Here is a 20,480-nt window from a genome sequence, read left to right as displayed (position 1 = left end):
GTGAAGGATTACTAACCGAGCAAAGGCATAAAAACTCAGAGGGCCCCAAAAAGTTGCAGTTATTCAACAAGTTTATTAAAAATATGTATCAAAATGCAGTTTAATTAACATGTTCTTTATTTTATTTTATGTTTAAAGAGCACTATACAGAACTAGTGAGAAGCAGATCTTAAAAAGGGTTTTTTTCCCCCAAGTAGCTGACTGTTGCAAATGTGTCACCAAGACGTCAAGACGGTTCCAACAAGAACGAGAGTGAAATAAATAGAAAACAATTTATTGTTTTGTTACATAGTTCCAAGAAACGACTTTATGTGTGAAAACATTTCAAATGGCCACACAACTAATCATTGGAGTTAAATGTCAGAATATCAGACACAAAAAAACAACAACAATGGGCGACTTATTTGCGGGGGGGGGGGGGGGGGGGGGGGGGGACATGTACATCTGTATAGCCACTGCAGTATCAAGTCGCGTCTCTATCAATTATAAACCATGATATGAGTGCAGCTTTTATTTTGGAAATTACTCATCCGGGTCCCCGAGCCCAAGCAAGCTCGCGCTAACTCGGACGTCGCGAAGTGTCAAGCTATCTCATGAGAAACCTGAACTGAGACCGGAAGTGTATAGAGTGTGACTTCGCTATAAAAGAAAACTTCTATTCCATTTTTAGAAAATGCTTTGAGTGTTTGACACCAGTGACAGAACTTGACAATTAATTATCTCATTTATGATTCACTAGTTAAATTGAAACATTTAATGGAAAATCTGAACAGATGTCATTACATCAGATTTTTTTCTTATCTTTCTTTAAAAGGCTCCCACATGATAAGACTTAGGGAAAGACTGCTCAATTTAATTGTTACCGATTGTAAAAGTTAAATTGGGCGTTTTCCTTTATAAATACAAAGATGCCACAAACATGAGGCCTCGGGCTTAATGTGGAGCACAGATTTACACAGAAATATGCCACAACTTCTGTCATCCATTTGTGGTTTTATCCTAAACAAAAATAACTGCACAAAATTGCATGTTTTGTTTTAATCATAAATATTTTTACATTTGTTATCTGATTCTAAATACCTAGGGTCAAATATCTTCAAGTTTTTTGCAATTGTTACACTTACATGTTTCAGATTAATAAACTATTGTTAATGTCGCACAAAGATAACCTGAGTAAAAATAAAATGCAGTTTTAACATAAATATTTCATTTTTTTTCCATTCAAAAAGTAATTGCCCCTTAACTTAATAACTGGTTGTGCCACCCTTGGCAGCAAGAACTGCAATCCAAAGTTCGTCATAACTGGCAATGAGGCTTTCACGCCTCTGTGGAGGAATTTTGATCAACTGTTTTGTGCTTGTGTTATAATTCAGCCACACTGAAGGGTTTTTGAGGATTAATGGCCTTTTTAAGGTCATGCCAAAGAATCCCAATCTCAAGTTTAAGTCTGGGCTTTGAGTAGGGCACACCAAAACCCTCATTTTTTTTAATCCATTCAGAAGCAGACTTGCTCAATTGTTTTGGATCATTATCCTGCTGCATAACGCAAGAACTGAACAAACTGATGGTTGGACAATCTCCTTCAGGATTTTTTGGTAAAGAGCAGAATTCCATCACTTACAGTTTGCAGTGTATATTTACTCCTGTTATATTTGTCTAACAAAATGTGTGTGTTGATGTGAAACATTTAAGTTAAGTGTGACAAGGAAGGAGGCAAATACCTTTTCTCATCAACTGGTTGTAACAGGTTTATAAAGAAATAGAAAATAAAAGGGGACTTCAAAAAAGTTCAATTACAGTGAAAATTGTAAAATCAAAATACAGTTCTTATATTCTTTCAAAGGCCTAAAAATGTTGGTACTTTAATGGCAAAACAATAATTTAACTTAAATCACTATGAAAATATTAAAATAGTTGAACTGCAGGCGAAGTGAATACAAAAGTTGTCAAGTGTATAGTTATATGTAGTTTACTCTTCCAGCACAAAATGATATTTTATAAAAAATAACATAAAAAATAATACATGTATACAATCTATAAAACTAGATGCTTCTGAGTGAACGCTATGTTTTTCTTTAATCTGAAGACTCGGACCGGAAGTCTCCTCTTAACTCCGCGTGACTTGACACTGGTGGCAGGAATGGCGGCTATGATCACTGGAGGAAGGAACCAAGAGACCCTGAAACTTTACTTCTGACGGCCCCGCAGAGGAATGTGTTTCTAGTGAAGGGCAGAAACACCCTCCTGTAACGGATTACAGCGAGAAGAAGTGCTGTAACGTGAGATCACGGCGGTAGATGTCCGGGTCGGGGAGGTAGACGCACTTTGCTAGTTAGCCTAACGTTAGTGCCACTGACTTTGATTCAAGGTAGCTGTTAGCCCGCTGCACTACTAGCCAGCTGTTGGCTACTTGGCTTGGCTGGCCCAACAAGTTATTAACTGTGTGAAAGCAACCTTTATTTGAATATTCGAGTTGGGATCGGCTCCTGCTTGGTACACAGTATTAGGGACGTTTACAGAGATTGGGATAAGGCGCGTTGGGAACATCATTACAACAGCTAACCTCAACGTTAGCTCGGCTTAGCTAAGTTGGGATCCTGAAGTCTCGCCCATTTTTTGGATCCTGCCCCAGCCATTGGCTAAGGGCTAATCAACAGCCAACTTGTGTTCTTTTCAGGCTCATTTGGTACTACGATGGAAAGTCTAACGCTGAGTGATGTCGAGCAGAAATATTACTCGGATTTGTTCGTTTACTGTGACACGGACAACACTAAAAAAGTGGCTTCCAACGGGAGAGTTCTTGACCTTTTCCGGGCGGCCCAGCTACCCAGCGAAGTTGTCCTGCAGGTAAGCTAGCGTAACCGTGTTATCATTCAGACTGTGAAGGTGTGCGTGAAACGAAGGGCCATTGGGGGATTTTTGGTAAACTTGGCTGGCAGGCTGACTGTTGGAGCTGTCCTGTCAGCCAGTGTCGTTGTGGTTATTTAGCCCGGGTGCTTAGCAGAGCTGCGCAGCAAGAGAGACACACCTTCTTCTGGCTAATGTTAGCCTTAGCTAAACAGAGTAGGTAGACAACTCACACAATTTATTTCTTTATTGAGTTTTTTTTTCTCTAACTGACATATTATACATGCAATAAAAGCTGGCATGCCCTCTTCAGTTACCTTTCTGTGGGTATGTGTTGAACTGTGTATCTAACGCACTAAATACTTCTCATTGCTCTTGCTGCCCACTCTTTCCTGTCTTCTCCCTCCATCAACATCTGCCTTTTTTGTTCATTACTGGCTAACATGGTGGAAATGCCTGTGCCTGCACGCCTGTGATCCACAGAAGTGGAGACTTTGTTTATTAACCCTCAAATACGGATTGCCTTCTTGGTCAGATTGCAGAGTGTCCCTGCTCTGACAACTGTGAGTCATGAGTAGCCAGTTAAACTGCAGCAGCCCATTCTTGTGACTCCAGATCTCTCAGCATGGCCAATATTTGCAGTTTGTGAGTCAGCATCCTTTTCAAGGTCAAGAGGGGGGGGGGGACTGTGTGGTGGGAGAATTAAGGAGCGTTGTAATCCTACCACTTCCAGAATCTACACTGAGCTCTGTGTTGGCCCGTGAGACACATACTGCTACAGTGTCATGTTGTAACAGGCTGAGAAAAGTCACTGCTGCTTTGTATCCAGTCATACTTGGATAAAGTCCCTCATCAGCAAGAAAAGGATCGCTGGTCAGCTGTGGCAGTTTTTTTTTTTTTTGAGTGACTCGCAGCACTTAAGGGCACCCTCTTAAACAGTTATCCTCATGTTATAAAATCTTACCAGTAGTACTAATCCTGAGGTTTCAGTTGTTTCTTTTAACCACTTTATCTTTTGTGTGTAGAAGGCCGTTTCATTGTTTTGTAAAGGACTACAAAACATGATAACCAGACTTTTTACGCATAGAACACACTGGACATCTGCTTGTGAACATGGCAGATGAGACCATTCTTAAGGGAACAGTTCATCGGATAATTTAAACAGACACTAAACGATAGCTGTTGTTTATTCTCCTTTTTATTACTTGGATGCTATGTTTGCTTAGAGGAAAAAGCTGCTCTTTCAGATGAATACAATGTTGTTAACTGTTCTCCCTTGTCCTTGTGTGCGTGGGTTTAGATCACAGAGCTATGTGGAGCCACTCGGCTGGGTCACTTCGGTCGGAGCCAGTTCTACATCGCTCTGAAGCTCATCGCCATCGCCCAGTCAGGGCTGCCTCTGAGGGTGGAGAGCCTCAACTCGGGTGAGTCCATAAATCGAAGTGAGTCATTGTCATTGTTGTGCATTGATTTCTAAACAATACCATTACACAATTGTGGTCTAGGTCCTCTCTGAAGTACTTTTAGACTTTGGTTATATAGAGATATACTGTTGTTCTCAGGCTAGTTAAAATGTTTCAGGTTAGAAATGAGTTTCATGAATTTCAGACAGCTGTTCTCTTCATCACCAATCAATTACATTTAATGGCAGAGCTATCATTTGTCAATTAGAGTCTTAAAGGTTTTTTTGATAAGAAAAAGGTATTTATCTCAGAACTGCATGCATGTGGTGCAGTGTATTTTAAGATTTTCATACAAGCATGTTCTCATGTTTTTTTTAAAGCTGTTTCTTTGTATGTTAGCAGGATTATTTAATACTTTTTTTTTTTTTTTTTTTTTTTACCACATTTGAGTCTTGGGCCATTGTATAAGCGAGTAACTTTTGGGATAGATCCAGATATGGTTAATAGAGCTTTTGGAAGGACTCTTTACATTCATAGACACAAATCAGATTCTTCTTCTTATGCCTGATCCCTGCAGGGCTCCCACCCTATTCCTAATGTCCTTTTTTGTCACACCAAAATTCTGCATGTCCTCTTTCACTACGTCCATGAAAAAACTCCTCTTTGTCTTTTCCTCTTGCTTAGCAGCTCCATAGTTAACATCCTTTGTTGGCTGTATCCACTATCCCTACTCTGCACATGTCCAAACCATCTCAGCCTTACCGCTCTAACTTTGTCCAGACTGCTCAACCTGAGCCGTCCCTCTGATGTACTCATTTCTAATCCTGTCACTCATGAGGAAAAAAGTCTGCCACCTTCATCTCCGTCATAACCGGTCTCACTACCATCCTGTAAACTTTCCAGTTTAACTCTTGGGCCTATCCTTCTGTCACAAATCGCCTCTGACACTCGTCTCTACCCGCTCTGCCCTGACTGCACTCTGTTCTTCACCTCTCTTGTGCGCTGTCTGTCGCTTTAGAGGTTTGAACCCAGGCATTTAAACTCATTCACTCTGTGACTGCCTTTGCTCCTTGCGTCTTCACTATTACGACTGCCTCCCTCTGAAATTAAATGAAAATGGATCAAATTAGAGAATGTATTTATGTAAAGAAAACAAACAATTGCTGTCTGATCCAGAAGAATCCAAAAGGAACTTTTTAGCTTTTGGAGAATCTATTTCATACGCTGGATGTTTGATACATAGGGTGTCTCATAACCCTGTGTTTCTAAAACTGGGAAAATAAACACTGGTACATTAAAAGTAAGCTGTAAAAAGAGAACATTTTAAATGGAAAAATGGCTCATCTTGATTAGTTGATGGGGCAGATGGCATCACATTGCTGATTGGAATAGTATTGGCCATTTATTTGTGTCACCAGATGATTGTAATAGTATGAGCTGTTTCGATGACTTCCCTATTTATCTTAAGTAAACAATGAAGCCGTGGTGGGTTTGACTGCAAAATTGCGCTTTTCTATTTGTCCCTGTTGAGTTCTCTCGAGGAAAAAGATAAGGAAAAACGCGGCGCACGATGTCACACTCATCCTCTATGCAACATGATCAGTTTGGCCTGAATATATTGCAAAATCGATTTCATAATTTGACAACAATATGAGGAAGCAAACAAGTCACTTCCTTCTAACAAAAGATTTAGGGATGTTTGAGCTCGGTAAACCTCGCCCTCAACTCTCTCTTTGTAAAGTTGGTGCTTTCTCAGAAGTAGACAGTTAATTACAGGATTTGGAAAAAATGTTTAGTTTACTCAGTGCTTTCAGAAAGCTTGAAGTCACCACAGTTGTTCCAAAATATTAAATAGAAAGTTATTTCTGGAGCGGAGGCTTTTGGGGTAATAATACAGGCGTTCAGAAGCAAAGGCGGTGGTTTGGTTTCTGTGTGCTTACTAAAAGACAGAGCGCTGCACATAATAATCCTGTGGTGAAACAATTCTTTTAACCAGACTTAACTTAGAGATATAAGAGGATATTGTTAGTAGGTTTAAAGGAAATTTCAACCTTTTGTTAAAACTGATTATTTTTCTTAAAAGTAGATTCTCATATTCACAATGCTTGAAGCAGCAAACGACTTGTACTTTTGGTGGAGGAAGAAAAAAATGTATGGCAAAAAAAATCCAGATCACTTTCTTCCCACTAGCTAATCAATTTGTTGCTGAGTCACTGAAACCATAGTGGGGTCATATACAACAGGATTAGCTTATTTGGGTGTCTTGGTCTTGGGTCTGTTTGCTTACCCACTCTCTGAGAAAGCCATAAACACCAGTAGAAAGGGTTAGGGTTAACAATATTAGTACCAGTATCAGTTCAGTATCTGCCAATGAGGCTGCCTAAAAACTACAAACCCCTCTTCATTCAACCATAGTTTTGTGGCACACGTTGAATTTTTGAATCAGTTTTTTTTTTTTTTTAAATAACTGTGGAGTTTAGAAAGTCCTGCCTCGCTCGTCTTTACCTCCTTGAGATTGGATTGGTTTGCCTGAGACAGATTTGCATTAGTTTTTTAGCAGAGGTTGACCCAACATAGAAGGGATTAACGTTTGATTTGGTCTGGATCCAGGATTTTTTCAAAGGTGTCTTTAGCATTGTAAGATAGAGCAAACAGAAAAAAATACATTCCCCAAGGGGGAAAAAAAGAAAAACAAAAATGGGCAAGCTACAGTGTGGTAGAAATTTTCAGTCTTAGAGCAGGCATGCTGGCACGGACTGTATTCCTGTGTTTGTTTATCACAGATCTTTGTTTTAAGTCCTCAGCATTAAGAGTTAAGAGACAGCAAACATACACTCGGTGTGGCAGTGTGTTTCATTTTCTATTTGAGGAAACGGCTCTTTCTGAAAGGTATACTGTTGTTCCCATTTTACAGCAGTTACTCTCTTTCCAAACCCTATAAACGTCAGCTGATTGCAGCAGGCACAAGGATTCTGGGAAATCTACGGAGTCAGTAGTCGGTTTTTCTCTCTCGAAAGCCAGAAGCAACTTCTGGACTCTAGTGCACTGAAGTTTTCAGCTGCTGCTGAACAAATATTGAAACTGAATTTAATTTGTGTCTTGACAGTCAAGGATCTACCGTTGCCAAGGTTTGTGGTGGGGAAGAATGAGGCAGAAGCGAGACATGCTGCACTGTACCAAGATCCCGACAGTCAGGGATTGTACCCTGCCCCCGGTACTGCAGTAATACCCAGGCCACCTGGCAGGGGTCACCAGAACAAGAAAGGACATCCCTCATCCACTTCACTTCCTGTCCACGAGGTCATTCAGCCCCTGGCAACTACTATAGAATCACAGGTTGGTAGTAGCAAATGCAAGAATCGATGTTGCAGGGACGATTGTATACAAACTTAATATTTCTTTGAACAACTGAACCCAGTGGTTACTTGGAGATAAGCTGCTGTGTTTCCTGTGTTTTTCCTGTGTATACTTGACAGAGACATTAAAAGGGACACTCAAAGCATCTTGAATTGAAATCTATAGCAGAGCAACAAAGTGGTGGTGGAAATGATAAATTCTTTTCAAAGCCTCCATTTGGGGGAAAAGTCATGAAATTTTTAAGTGATCTTTACCAGATTCGAGTGGTGAATTTCTTTGTCGCTTTTATGTGTCCATGACTCATTGAAATTAAAGTCAATGTTGCTTCAAAGTAACTGCAAATAAGTGTCCAGAGTGGGAAGACTTGCCTCTGGAAGGACTTTGATGTTTGAATACATTCCTTTCTGAAGTTTTCTGCTGCGGACTTAAGTGTGTTGACACGTGTGTCAGTTATTTAGATTTCTTTCGCAAGTTTTAACTTGTATGTGCTGCATAATCATTCACTAGTTCCTTCAGCATCCCTTATCTGTGATGATGCAGATAAGAACTGATTGATGTAGCAGTTATTGGTCTTGGTTTGGATGTGGCGTGTTGAAGATTGACGTCTTGTTGTGTATTAGATGTGATCTAAAGGTTAACGCCCAAAACACTGAACTGTTTTAAAGCAGTAATACTACCACCTTCAAATCATGCTTATTAAAGTTTGCTGATTCCTTATATGTGTACTAAATGTCTTTTTAACTGCTTGTTTATTTCATCGGTTTGTTTTTTTTTTCTTTTTTTTAATATGTCACCAGCCTGAACCAACGTCCCCAGTAGTCTCCCCTCACCAGTCTCCCCCAACCTCACCTCATTCCTGGAGGAAGCACAAGCGGCAACACAGTGGAGGAAACGCAGAGCGACAACCTGTGGTGGCAGCAACTGGAGCCGTGTGGACGCAGTTCAGAGAACCACAAACAGGTGACCCACTTCTTAATGATAGTTTCTCAAAAGGAGAACTATTCTGCCTATTTCCAACAACATATTTCTAATCTTAGACTCTGCTTGAGTAGCTTTGCATTTGCATTTATTTCCATTCACAGTTCAAAGCAATCCTTATTATTTATACGGATGCAAATCATCCCTTGACCCATCTTCTGATTGGGTGCCCATCGTAAACAGAAGGTCTGAATGCCAGGCACGTGGGGCTTCTGGACTCATCTTGGAAAATGTTCAAATCTTTTCAGATGTTTTATAGACTAAATAATTATTTAAGATGATGATGAGCAAATTTGTTGATAATGAAAATAAGGACAAAGAGAAAGAAAAGTGGCAACAATTTGAGTTAAAATGGCTTTTTTTCTTTCTTTTTTGCCCTCAATAAAGAAAAAAAAGGTAATGCATGTGACAGGGGTTTCACTTGCAAGCACTCACGAGCAGCAGATGATAACAATAACATCTCTAAGGGCAAACAGAAGTGACAGTGTGGTAAAAGTTGCTTTTAGCTTTTACTCCAGTGATAAATTGTCGTTTGTACCACTTCCTGTTGTTTGCAGCGCCTACATGCTGTTAATGATATTTGCTGACACAGACACTTGCTGCAGTTTGTCATTAGGGGACCAAAGTAATTGTGCCTGCTTTTTTTTTGTTTTTTTCCAGCATAAAAAGTAGTTGAGATATTACAAAGAATGGTATGAAAACAAAACTTCTTAATTAACATTACTTGCAAAAACATACTTTCCTGTCCTTCTCCTTTCAGGTCCAGTGGCTGGCGATGGCATGTGGCCGTCCCACTCACCACCTCTTCCAGGTCAGGAGAGTTGGGTCAGTTTTACAGCGGACACACCGCCTTCCAGCACGCTTCCAGCAATGCATCCATCATCAGTCCAGGTACAGCGCTGTTGGTTCGACTCGCTTCCTATTGCAACAGGCTTCATTATACAAGCAAGCTAGAAAGATGCACATCAGCGTTCCATCTTAAATTACAAGGCGCTAGTTGGATGTTGGATACACTACACTGATTCAGTACTTCAGCAGCAATAATGTGAAGTAATGGGTTGCCGTATGATTTTTGTCAATCTCTCACATCATTGTGGCTGAAACTTGGCCCAATGTTGTTAATATTGCTTCAGTTTGAAGTTCATTTATGGGCGGTTCTCCTAAGGCCCCGCCACAACATTTCAGTCAGGTTGAGATTTCGACTTTGCCTGGGCCAGTGCATCGCCATGATTCTTCTCTTTTTCAGCCATTCTAATGTAGATTTGCTGCTCTGCTTGGGATCATTGTCCTGTTGCGTGACCAAGTTTAGGCTGAGCTTTATCTGTCATTGTTCCAGAAGTCTTGCCGTTTGTTCAGATTTCACAAAACAGCATATAGTCCTGTGAAAATCTTCTTTTTCACAATACAGTGAACACCCACTATTTTAAATAAGGGCTCTGATTACGGAAATGAGTTTTTTCATTTTCACCAGTGAAATCCTTGAACTAAACCAAACAGCTATAAGGTGAATCGTGGCCATATATATAAAAAACAAACAAACAAACATTTGATTTGGGTAAAAAAAACAACCCCTAAAAACATAACTACTCAACACTCTTGTGTTGTGTGTGTATTTGGTAGTGTGTAGCCCACAGTTAGTAACAACAATCACCACTTTTGGAGTTTTTGACATTTTGCACTTACTAAGTGAGCTGAGATAAAATTAAGGTCAATCATTGCCAATATAAAAACACTGAAATGCTCAGAAATATTTTGGATCTATTCTATCTTTACCACCATTAGCCAATCACTATGCAGAGATGGGACGAGAAGACAGCAAAGTGAGGCTATAAATTAAAGGACACATGTACACCCTCACAATACAGACCTAGAGAAGGTGATACAGTTCAATAGAGCATTAATAGATCAGCAAGTTACAAGATGACCACACAGAGTATTTTAGCTGGAAAATGTGATGCAAATGTCTGCCATCAGAAACTGCAAACATAAAGCACGAGATATCACAGTAACCACAATCGGGCCTTGAATGTCAGCCAGCATCTTGTATCAGTACTTTATCTGCAAACGCTGCTGCTTGACTGAAACATGAGCAGCTTCTGTGACATTTCTCAGGCAAAGGCCTCTGTACCCACTGTCTAATTATAGGTACACATCATGCCCTCTTTTAGTTTCTTCTTGTCGTTCTGAGCTAACAAGCAAAAAGTCAGTTCTACTTTAGGCTGAAAGTTCTGTAACCATTGTTTTGTTTCAGTTTTGAATATTATTCTTTAAAGGTTTGATTTCTTGTAGTGCCAAGTTTGTATGTATGAGTAGGGGGCCAGGGAGACACGCACTGTACATACTAACAGTGAAGAAGCTGGATTTGCATAGGTTAAAGTGTTATTCTTAATACTTAATTATGCTCGTCTTTCTTAAATGTTTCTGTAAATGGGTTCTCGTAGGAAAGCACAACAATACGAACAGTAGCCTCAGCTGCAACGACCAATGAGATCCAGCGACAGTCCAGCACGTACGATGATCCGTGGAAGATCACAGACGAGCAGAGGCAGTATTACATTAACCAGTTTAAAACAATTCAGCCTGACCTCACTGGCTTCATACCTGGTAGGAACAAAAATACACACACACGTGCTATCAGGATAAAACATGGGTTATTAATAAACTGTGGTTTCTGCGTGTTTCAGGTTCAGCAGCAAAAGAGTTCTTCACTAAATCAAAGCTACCGATTTTAGAATTGTCACATATTTGGTGAGTCACTGCTCTTCTGCTATTTATGGCCTCTGTGTGTGTTTGTGTATCTAAGGGAAATTAAGGGCACCATAAACACGCGTTCATCACCTGAATGGAGTTGATGGCCACATTTAACAGTTTGACATGCGGATATGCTGTAGGTTAGAGCAGGATGGGCATTGATCTTTGCACCAGTGCTCCTTTGTTCTATTGAAAGATCCCTAATTTCATATTTATAAAACTTAATAGGAAGCTGTAGTAAAAGCTTTATTTACTTTTTAGACAAGTGCAGTGTGTGGCAGTTAATCCTAAAAACACCAAGAAGCTTTTCTTTGCTCTTTATCAGAATGTATCATCACTGATCGGACAGCATGTGCAACCTGGATATGGTTAACTGTTAAACTTCAAGACTAATTTTTACTAAAAAAAAATGCCAAACATCAACAAAGACAAAAGGTTTGACCATATGTAGTTGGTGCAAAGAAAATGTGTTTCACCAGTTCTTTGTTAACTCCAAACCAACCTGGCTTTATTTTGCTGATGAGTAAGACGTTTGTGGCTAATCGAGCTCATCAAAAACAAGTTGTCAGTTCCTGTTTATGGGATTATTTCCAAAGAAGCGTGCAGTGTCAGTTGACACAACTTGTTTTGACAGGATTCATAATGACTAGTATCACTAGCTCTAAGCAGCAAACGCGGCATGTAAATGGGCAAGTCGGATCAGATTCAATGTCTGCTGTAATGCCGTATATGATATGATATTCTTACTGTCTAATGTGTGTTTAAAGGGAGCTGTCAGACTTTGATAAAGATGGAGCGCTGACCCTGGATGAATTCTGCGCTGCCTTTCACTTAGTTGTGGCCAGGAAGAATGGCTACGACCTCCCCGAGAAGCTTCCTGAAAGCCTGATGCCAAAGCTGATTGACCTCGATGACTCAGCAGGTGCTCAGGCTTGCCTCTCTCTTCCTCTCTCTGCTGCACCCTTTATTCATTTTCTTATCTCACACCTCATTAGACCTAGGGTAACAGCGCTATTGTGCAAAACCCGCATGTTGGAAGTAGTTAACTGATTTTTGGGCTGAGCTGCACTTTTCAGGACACAGTTTTGTGTTCTCCTGCCCTCTTTTAACTTGACATTGACTCAGTTGCTGATAGCCATAACAAACATGTTTATCAAGTGTTATAATTCAGTGTTGACCTTGTTTTTTACATATCAGGAAAACAGCAGAGAAATAGTCTTTCTTATGTGCTTATGCAATACTCAGAAGCAGAAACGATTGCACTTTGAAGTTTCACGATTTTTGCCATTGATGGTTAAATGTAGTTGGCATTTTGACTGCATGAAAAAAATGTTTTATCTCAAGCTCTTCTCTGAAGTTCATCTTTTTGAAGAATCCCAACCAAAAGTAATGTTGTGTGGATTTTTTTAGTTTATTTATGTGTATTTAACTCGTGTCTATTTTTTTTTTTTCCAGAAGTCCCAGAGCAGACTGCTGATGTTGGATACTCTGCGTCACCAGTAGAGGTGACCCCCAACAAGTCTCCCTCTATGCCTTCGCTCAATCAAGCCTGGCCAGAGATGAACCAGAGCAACGAGGTTCCAACGTGCACGCACCACATGACTATATTTGTCGTTTTTACACATCCTCTAAACTCGAGGCTGTTTGCTTTTGCTCCGTTTGCGTTTGATTCATCTTAATTGCTCAGGGTTAATTAAGTGAGGTTGCTCTCTCTTTATCCATCCATTATAATTCGAGTGCCACGTCATCCTATTCATCATCAAACATATTTTCTGATAATTCAGCACCTCCTCTCTCACTTCTTGAGACTGTGTATGAAAGTCGGCAATGTCCGTTTTGTTTCCACGCCTGCTGATGATGCCGCGTCGGTGTGGCATCACGGCAGAGGCTGAGACTGATGATGTAAATGTGTGATGTCACTGCACTGGCTGACTGACTGACATGTTTTTTCTCACTGTCTGTCTGTCTCCTGCAGCAGTGGGAGACGTTTAGCGAGCGCTCCTCCAGCTCACAAACTCTGACCCAATTTGACTCTAACATTGCACCAGCTGACCCTGTAAGTCAATCACTTAGCATGCATGGTTTCACCATTAATGGACAGACATTAACCCTCTCCAGATCTCTCCTTTTTCTCTCTATCTCTCTCAGGTCCTCTCTGTCTCACTGCCTGCATGATGTTCTTTCAAAGTGCAATTAAGTGCATCAGCAATAGAAGTGTGTGTTGTGATTTGGCTTGCTCAGTTTCTATTGGACATCACCTTTTTTTTTTTTTTTTTTTCTTTAGAGTCACATCCACCAATCACATTTTAAGATTGTAAGAGATGCATTTTTCCTCACATGATTAAGAACTAAAGGTTGTGCACAATTCTGTTGTGCATTTACTTTTGAACAGTCAAAGTTCTTCACGTTTATGTATTTTTAATTTTTAAACCGTAAACAAATAATTGTCCCAAAAATAGCTCTGACTTCAAATACGGTTTTATATTGCAGGAGTGTGCATCTGTTTTTAGACTGCTTTTATGTACTCCCATTCTGAGCTGAAACTCAAGATTAAAAACAAAAACAAAACACTTATCAAGCTTAACCTATAAATCTCCCAAAAATTAGATTTATCAAAGTTTTCCATGTTAGTCTTAATTGACCGTTGAATTTTCTGCAGTCAGTTTGTGTATGAATGTAAGGCTAATACAGTTATTTTTAGCCATTTGAATAATTTAGAATTTAAGTAAATGTAACCCCACTGATGTAGGAGTAAAAAAAGCCCCAAATCTCTCTCTGCTGTGGAAAAATCCTGCACCGACAGCAGGCCCAAACAGCTCCACAAATTCTTTTTTTAATTTGTTTTTTGTGGCTAAATTCTCTGCTGCCATCCATGCACCAAATCTTAATGGGTGCATAGGATCTTTGCTGTCCAACTGTGAAGAACACACTCGGAGCGGAAAATAATTTTTGAAACAATAACAGTCTTTTGTTTGTTTTTAGTTGTCGTTAGGATGGGGGGGGGGGTAATAATTGTATGGGCACGTCTTTTATTTTTATTTATTTTTTTAAAAGCTTATTTAGAAAATATGTTTCCAGGTCTTTCACATCTTCTCATTTAAACATGTTTGATGAGATGCTCAGTGAGCATGTCAGCTAAAAGAGTGCCACACAGGTTTTCATGTTGACCCTTCCTCCTCACAGGACCAGCAGCAAAAAAAAAAAAAAAAAAAAAAAATTACCTATCTTCTTCCTGTCGGTTTGACCCTCTCTGTGTCTCTTTTCCACAGGACACGGCCATCGTTCACCCAGTTCCCATCCGGATGACGCCCAGTAAGATTCACATGCAGGAGATGGAGCTGAAGAGGACTGGCAGTGGTGAGAAACTCTCTGACCTTAAACTGACTGTCCAAATCCTGACTTACAGTTGAATAAATAATAATGATATTGCTGCACATGTGCAGCAACAGGCAGACCTCTAAATCTGTTTTTGTGGGCAGCAACGTGAAGGAACTTTAATATGACTGAAACAGAATTATGACCTAATTGCATTAGAAAGCATGCTAGTATGTTCTTTATATACTGAAGAAAAAACATATTGTAACAGGTGGGAAAACATCCAGCTGTGCTAATACAGTCAGCTTACTTTGTGCTTTGCAGAGTGCGCACTATTGGGAAAGTAATAAAATTCCAAAAGGTCACCATTTGAAATGATTCAAAGAGCGCCTCACAGGAGCTTTTATTACTCATATACATGTTTTTGTTTTTCTGCAACTGAGCACGTTTTGTCCAAACTAACAGCCGATTGCTAACATTTAATTTTCCCTGTTGATTGACTGCATTTGCTTCAACACTTTCCCCTGTTTGTGATCTCCCCCTTCCTCCAATATTTAGACCACAATCATCCTACCAGTCCTCTGCTGGCTAAACCTCCAGAACTGTCTGAAGAAGCCAAATTACCCGCCTCCATGAAGTTTGTAGCTGCCAACACTGTAGGTGAGTAAAAGATGAGCTGCTATGGCAGGGAGCTTTACTACGGTGTTCCGAAAACATCATCCGACACATGATGCAGTTATTTATTTGTTTAGCCATTTTAATCCACTTTCTATTTTAAGGACAGACTAGAGCAGGGCGATATGATCAAAAATATTTATCACGATATACATTTGAAAATTTGCGATGACGATATAATTGACACTAGACAAAATACTTTACAACTCCACAACTTTATTAGTGCAAAAAAACCCAGCAATGTATTTTCACTTAAACAAGCAGCTGTTTTTATGTGGATTAAAGTTATAGAAAACTTTAACAGTGCAAATGCAAATTCCTTGCTGACAGTTTAACCAAAAGGCATTTCCAGTGGAAACTGGCCGACATATCCTCAGCATAACCATGTATAATATCCACAAAACTTAAAAAGAGGTTATACACACACAATACGCGAGCCTCCTGCCTACGATAGTCGTAATGCTTCAACAATCCATCAATCGGTGCGGGTTTGTAGCTTAGCAAAGTCGTGCTGAAACATTTGACAGATTGCTGAGCGCCGTGTACGACATAAAATCGTTTCGAGGTCAGTAAACACAACCAGAATTCATACATAAGGCACACAGGATTATAAGGGGCACTGTCGATTTTCAGAAAAATCAAATGATTGATTTTAAGTGTGCCGTATTTTCCAAAAAACACGGTAATAACGACGGCCCGCTAGCATGCTCTACCAGAAATAGTGCTTTGTTGTGTATCTGACGGACGAAAGCTAAAACAGTTCCACACCACTGAAGTTGCAGCATTTTTTCAAACCAATTCTGGTTCATCCGTTTCATTCAATGATCCACTTTCGCCCTTCTCATTCTCCGCCGTCGCCATGCTTTTTACGCCATGTGTGTATGAAAACAAAGGCACTGCGCATGCGCGTTTTACCCATATTCTATCGCGATATTTCATTTTCTTATCGTTGCCCAACATTATACTGGTATTACCGTGAACGGTATGATATGGCCCAGCCATAGGTTACATCATTAAGAACAAAATTACAGATAGAAATCTGGCAAGCAGTCGATTTAATGACAAAAGAAAACCCTTGATACTTTAAAGTAACATACAAAAATCAAGACTAAAAATAAATAAATAAATAAAAATGGAAGTATTTTTCCCTTATATGTTGGAAGGTGTCTGTGGCTCAGGTGGTAGAGACAGTTGTCTACCAATCCCTGCTCCTCCATACCACATGTCAAAGTACTGAACCCCAAGTTGCCCCAAATGCATCCATTGGCATGTAACTGGGTGAATACAATAGAAAATACTTAAATTTGGTAGAAAGGCACTATCTTAGTACCATTTCACATTTGTCTTTCCTTGGTGGTGCCTTCATAACCTCAGTTCAGCTGCTGATAGTCCAGACTAAGATTCCAATTTTTTGTGGAAGAATTAAAAAACAAACAAACAAAAAACTACCATTTTGTTAATTTTCTCATGATTTGTATGCTTGTGGGGTTTTTTTCTTTTCTTTTCATGAAGGTGATGGTTACAGCAGTTCAGACTCTTTCACCTCAGACCAGGAGCCAATCACAAGGCAGAGGTTCGTTCATTTTCTGTCTGTCCTTTCTGACAATTACTGAAAGTGATGCTTTTGGGTTTTTCTACTTCCTCACATTGTTACTCAGTTGGTCATGTTGCAGCTCTGTTCAATGATCAACTCCAGACCTGAACTGTGATGAATCGTGTTGTAAATAAAGCACTGTATCCTGTGTGTAAATCTTTAAACATTAATGTGCTCAGGTCTCAGTCGGGTACGTCCCCAGAGGCTTTGAAGGTGGTAGCCCCGCCTCCCCCTCCACCCCGTCCCCACCCCTCCCACTCTCGCTCCTCATCTCTGGACATGAATCGCACCTTTGCTGCCACGTCTGCCACAGGACAACCCCAACCCTCTACGATAGCTTACCCTCCTGCTGTGCCTCCACGACCGCTTCCCACACAAGTAAGAAAAGTATTTTATGTGTCATTGGCATTATTTGTGATTTTGATACTACGAAAGCTGTCACGACACCCTTTCATCCCTCCCCAGACATCAGTACCACTCACCGGGCATCGCGTAGAGGCGGAGAGTATACCAGGAGGCGCGGCGGTGCTCACCACCACATCCCCACAGCAGATTCCCCAGCAGCCCAACTTTGCAGATTTCAGCCAGTTTCAGGCCTTTGCAGCCTCTGAGCAGCCCTCAAGCCTACCAGAGGTGGACAAACACATCGAGCCAGGACAGGTAGGTCGATCCTGGAGGGTCAGGGTTTGGAAATAGAATGATGCTCCTCTAGACAACATCAGTTCTTCTCAGAGATAGCATTTATAGTCTGGCTTTGTGTATAATATGTTGATGTTAATGTATTGATTCTTTTGATTTTTGAATGTATTTCTTTTGCTCTTTCCCCAAATCCCCAATTGGTTGTTTATTTTAGTTTTCCTTCCCTTTGTTATATAATGTTCTAAACCCACACATTGATTGACAGATTTCATCCATGTTACCGTTTTTTTGTTTTGTTTTTGTTTTTTTTGTCTTCTAGTATTAAATATTAGACTTCTTATGAAATATTATTGTTGCAAACCATCTGCAATCTGCATCTTTTAATTTCTTAACTGTGGCTGTTGTGTTACATTTGAGTAAACACTTTCACTTTCACATGCATTGTTTGTTTATGTCCGCAGGGGGACAAGCCTTCGGAGGGGGCCGGCCCCTTGAGAACAGTTAAGAGTGACGGCCAAGCTGATGAGAGACCCTCAGCTACAGTCAACTCTGTACGTCTTTGAACTTTAAACTCAATAAGACCAGTGGTTTTTAAACTTTTTGTGTTTGTGTGGAACATCAAGAGGCAATCTGAAATTCATAGGCACACTTGTTTATTAGACTGTGTGAAAGTGAGGTAAACTCTTTGTTGTCCCGTCAGGGAGCCAAAGGCTCCTCCGGCCCCCTGGCTCCTCCCCCCAAACCTGTACGTCGAAGGTTGAAGTCTGAAGACGAGCTGAGGCCGGAGGACGAGCAGCACGGTCCACAGAAATCTAACGTCATAGCCGCCGTCCTGGCCACTCAGCCTTCCATTCCCAGGTGGAGAAACTTGCTTTGGTTGGGGACACTTTACAGGGCGTTGTGTTTATCAGCACTTTAGAAAAAGCATATTTCTCTGTTTGCAGGTCAGTTGGAAAGGATAAAAAGGCGATTCAGGCTTCAATCAGAAGGAACAAGGAGACAAACACTGTTTTGGCACGACTTAACAGTGAGCTCCAGCAGCAGCTGAAGGTATGGAAGACATTAGTAGTGTTTTCTAGTTTTAGCAAACAGACTTTGTTCTCCTTTTAACTCCCGCTTTGCTCACACCTGTTTTCTTTTCCCAGGATCTGCTTGAAGAAAGGATATCTCTAGAAGTCCAGCTGGAGCAGCTCAGACCCTTTTCCCATCTTTAACCTACATATGGAGAGCAACTCTACTGTAGTTCATCTGAATCAAGGCTGTGGCCCTCGTTGTGACTCCTCCCTTCCTCCTCTCCTTTTCCTTCCATCAATCTCGGCTTTTCCCGGAGGCTTCAACCTGCCTCAGGGCATTCCGTTAAAAACTGTCACGCTCAATCACACACTGCTCAATCGTAAACCGGACAGACCTGAGGGCACAGTCTTACCAGTGGGAGGGGATCTTAGAAACTGGCACTTTTCACTTTTTGCTAAAGAGAGGCGAAGGTGAGGAGGATGACGGCAAACTGAGAGGCAGAGCGCTCCAGCTCCAAGTTCGCTCTGAGGATAAAACTGCTGGTGTCTTGATTAAATCACTCTCTGAATGACTGAAGGAGAAACGCGGAGTGTATTTGTCATGTTTGTGTGACTGTTTGTGCATTTGTGTTCCTGGTGGCTGGCACCAGTATGCTTGACTCGGCTGCACCAAACTCCTGCAGAAAATTTAAAAAGGGGGCGAAACAGTTTTCTTTTCGTCTTTTGTGTAAGTGAACTGAGACGACCTATAAAGATTTTAGACCTTCTAATATCGTCTGATGTCACAAACTCGACAGGTTGGGTCTTGTTTATTACACTGAAATTGACATGGAAGAGTAAAGACGGGCAAATTGTGCTTTAAGTGAGCATTATATGCTAAAACTTAGAAGTTTCTGGTTTATAAAAAAAGGTTACATTTTTCCTCTTTTCACTTTTTGATCCGTGCTACTACTGTAGTGCTCTGAAGGCATTTCTTGTTTTTGAATCCTCATGAATGGTCTGTTCTGCTGAACACGTGGCACCCATGGCTGTCCATTATTGTGAAATAATCCAAAGAACACAGATTTTATGGGCTTGCAATGGGACACATGAAGACCGAAGGAAGTCTACAGCACAAATCATCCGTCGGTACATCGGTCAATAAGCAAGTAAGGATAAATTTGTCTTTTTCTAAATGGAGTTTGGTGTAGTCGCCTCTCTATTTGTGAAACATACTGGGCTATCTCCAGACAGGACCTTTTGTGTGTTTGTGTGGGGCTTAATGACTAAACCAACACGGTGAAGGCTTTTTTTTTTTTTTTTTTTTTTTTTTTTTTTTTTTGGTGACGCATCCTGTGACATGAACTCAGTCCACCCTTCCTCTCTTACCGCCCCCTTCAAGTCTACATGTAAACATTTGCGTGGTTGATGGCATGATGCAGTGAGTGAAAGTGCCATGTCTTCTGTTTTTTGTTTTTTTTTGTTTTCTATGTGTTACAGTGTTTTGTTTTTTGGGATCGTGGTGACTGAAGGGTTTCACTTTATGCCAAATGACTGAACTTTCACTCTTCTCTTTCACTTCCGCTCGGGCTGTGTTTGAAGAAAAATGCACCACCTTTTCTTTCCCTGAAGTTTTCTTCATTTACTTTCAAACCTAGCTCTGGCTTGACATTTCAGCTTTCTTTCTAACGCTGTGGGTTTTGTTTCCTTTTTTTTTTTCTTTTTTTTTTTCTCTCCCAAACTTTAACTTCACCTTTATGAGTCAAGAACAGACGTTCATATGAAGGGTTTGAAGATATTCCAGCTGTTTGATTGCAGGAAGCGGCGTTTATGAAGAATACATTTGTTGCTGATTGGGGAGAAGTTTGCCTGTGATTTCTCTTCAGCAAACATGTGCACAGATCCAAACTGATGCAGCAGGTAGTGATT

At 40.5% G+C, this 20,480-nt stretch overlaps 1 protein-coding gene across 3 annotated transcripts; it reads left to right on the top strand.

The window, feature by feature from the left end:
• The first annotated feature begins 2,117 nt into the window (after positions 1–2,117).
• Positions 2,118–19,492, top strand: reps1 (RALBP1 associated Eps domain containing 1). 3 transcript variants are annotated; one of them, XM_026194250.2, is made up of 20 exons: positions 2,118–2,314; positions 2,678–2,847; positions 4,148–4,271; positions 7,357–7,586; positions 8,405–8,567; positions 9,346–9,476; positions 11,027–11,189; positions 11,270–11,333; positions 12,104–12,258; positions 12,792–12,913; positions 13,312–13,392; positions 14,606–14,693; positions 15,210–15,311; positions 16,839–16,899; positions 17,100–17,298; positions 17,386–17,580; positions 18,021–18,110; positions 18,260–18,417; positions 18,504–18,609; positions 18,705–19,492. In XM_026194250.2, the coding sequence occupies exons 2-20, from the start codon at positions 2,695–2,697 to the stop codon at positions 18,771–18,773; spliced, it is 2,454 nt and encodes an 817-aa protein (XP_026050035.1). In that variant the 5' UTR covers positions 2,118–2,314; positions 2,678–2,694; the 3' UTR covers positions 18,774–19,492. The 3 variants fall into 3 exon arrangements, with proteins under 3 accessions (XP_026050035.1, XP_080146322.1, XP_026050036.1); XM_026194251.2 differs by having other exon boundaries at positions 2,157–2,293; XM_080290196.1 differs by lacking the exon at positions 13,312–13,392.
• Positions 19,493–20,480: the final 988 nt, after the last annotated feature.

Source organism: Astatotilapia calliptera, chromosome 15 (assembly GCF_964374335.1).
Source record: "Astatotilapia calliptera chromosome 15, fAstCal68.1, whole genome shotgun sequence".
NCBI lineage: Eukaryota > Metazoa > Chordata > Actinopteri > Cichliformes > Cichlidae > Astatotilapia > Astatotilapia calliptera.
The sequence above is the reverse complement of the archived record's forward strand: the minus strand, read 5'-3'. Positions and strand labels throughout refer to the sequence as shown.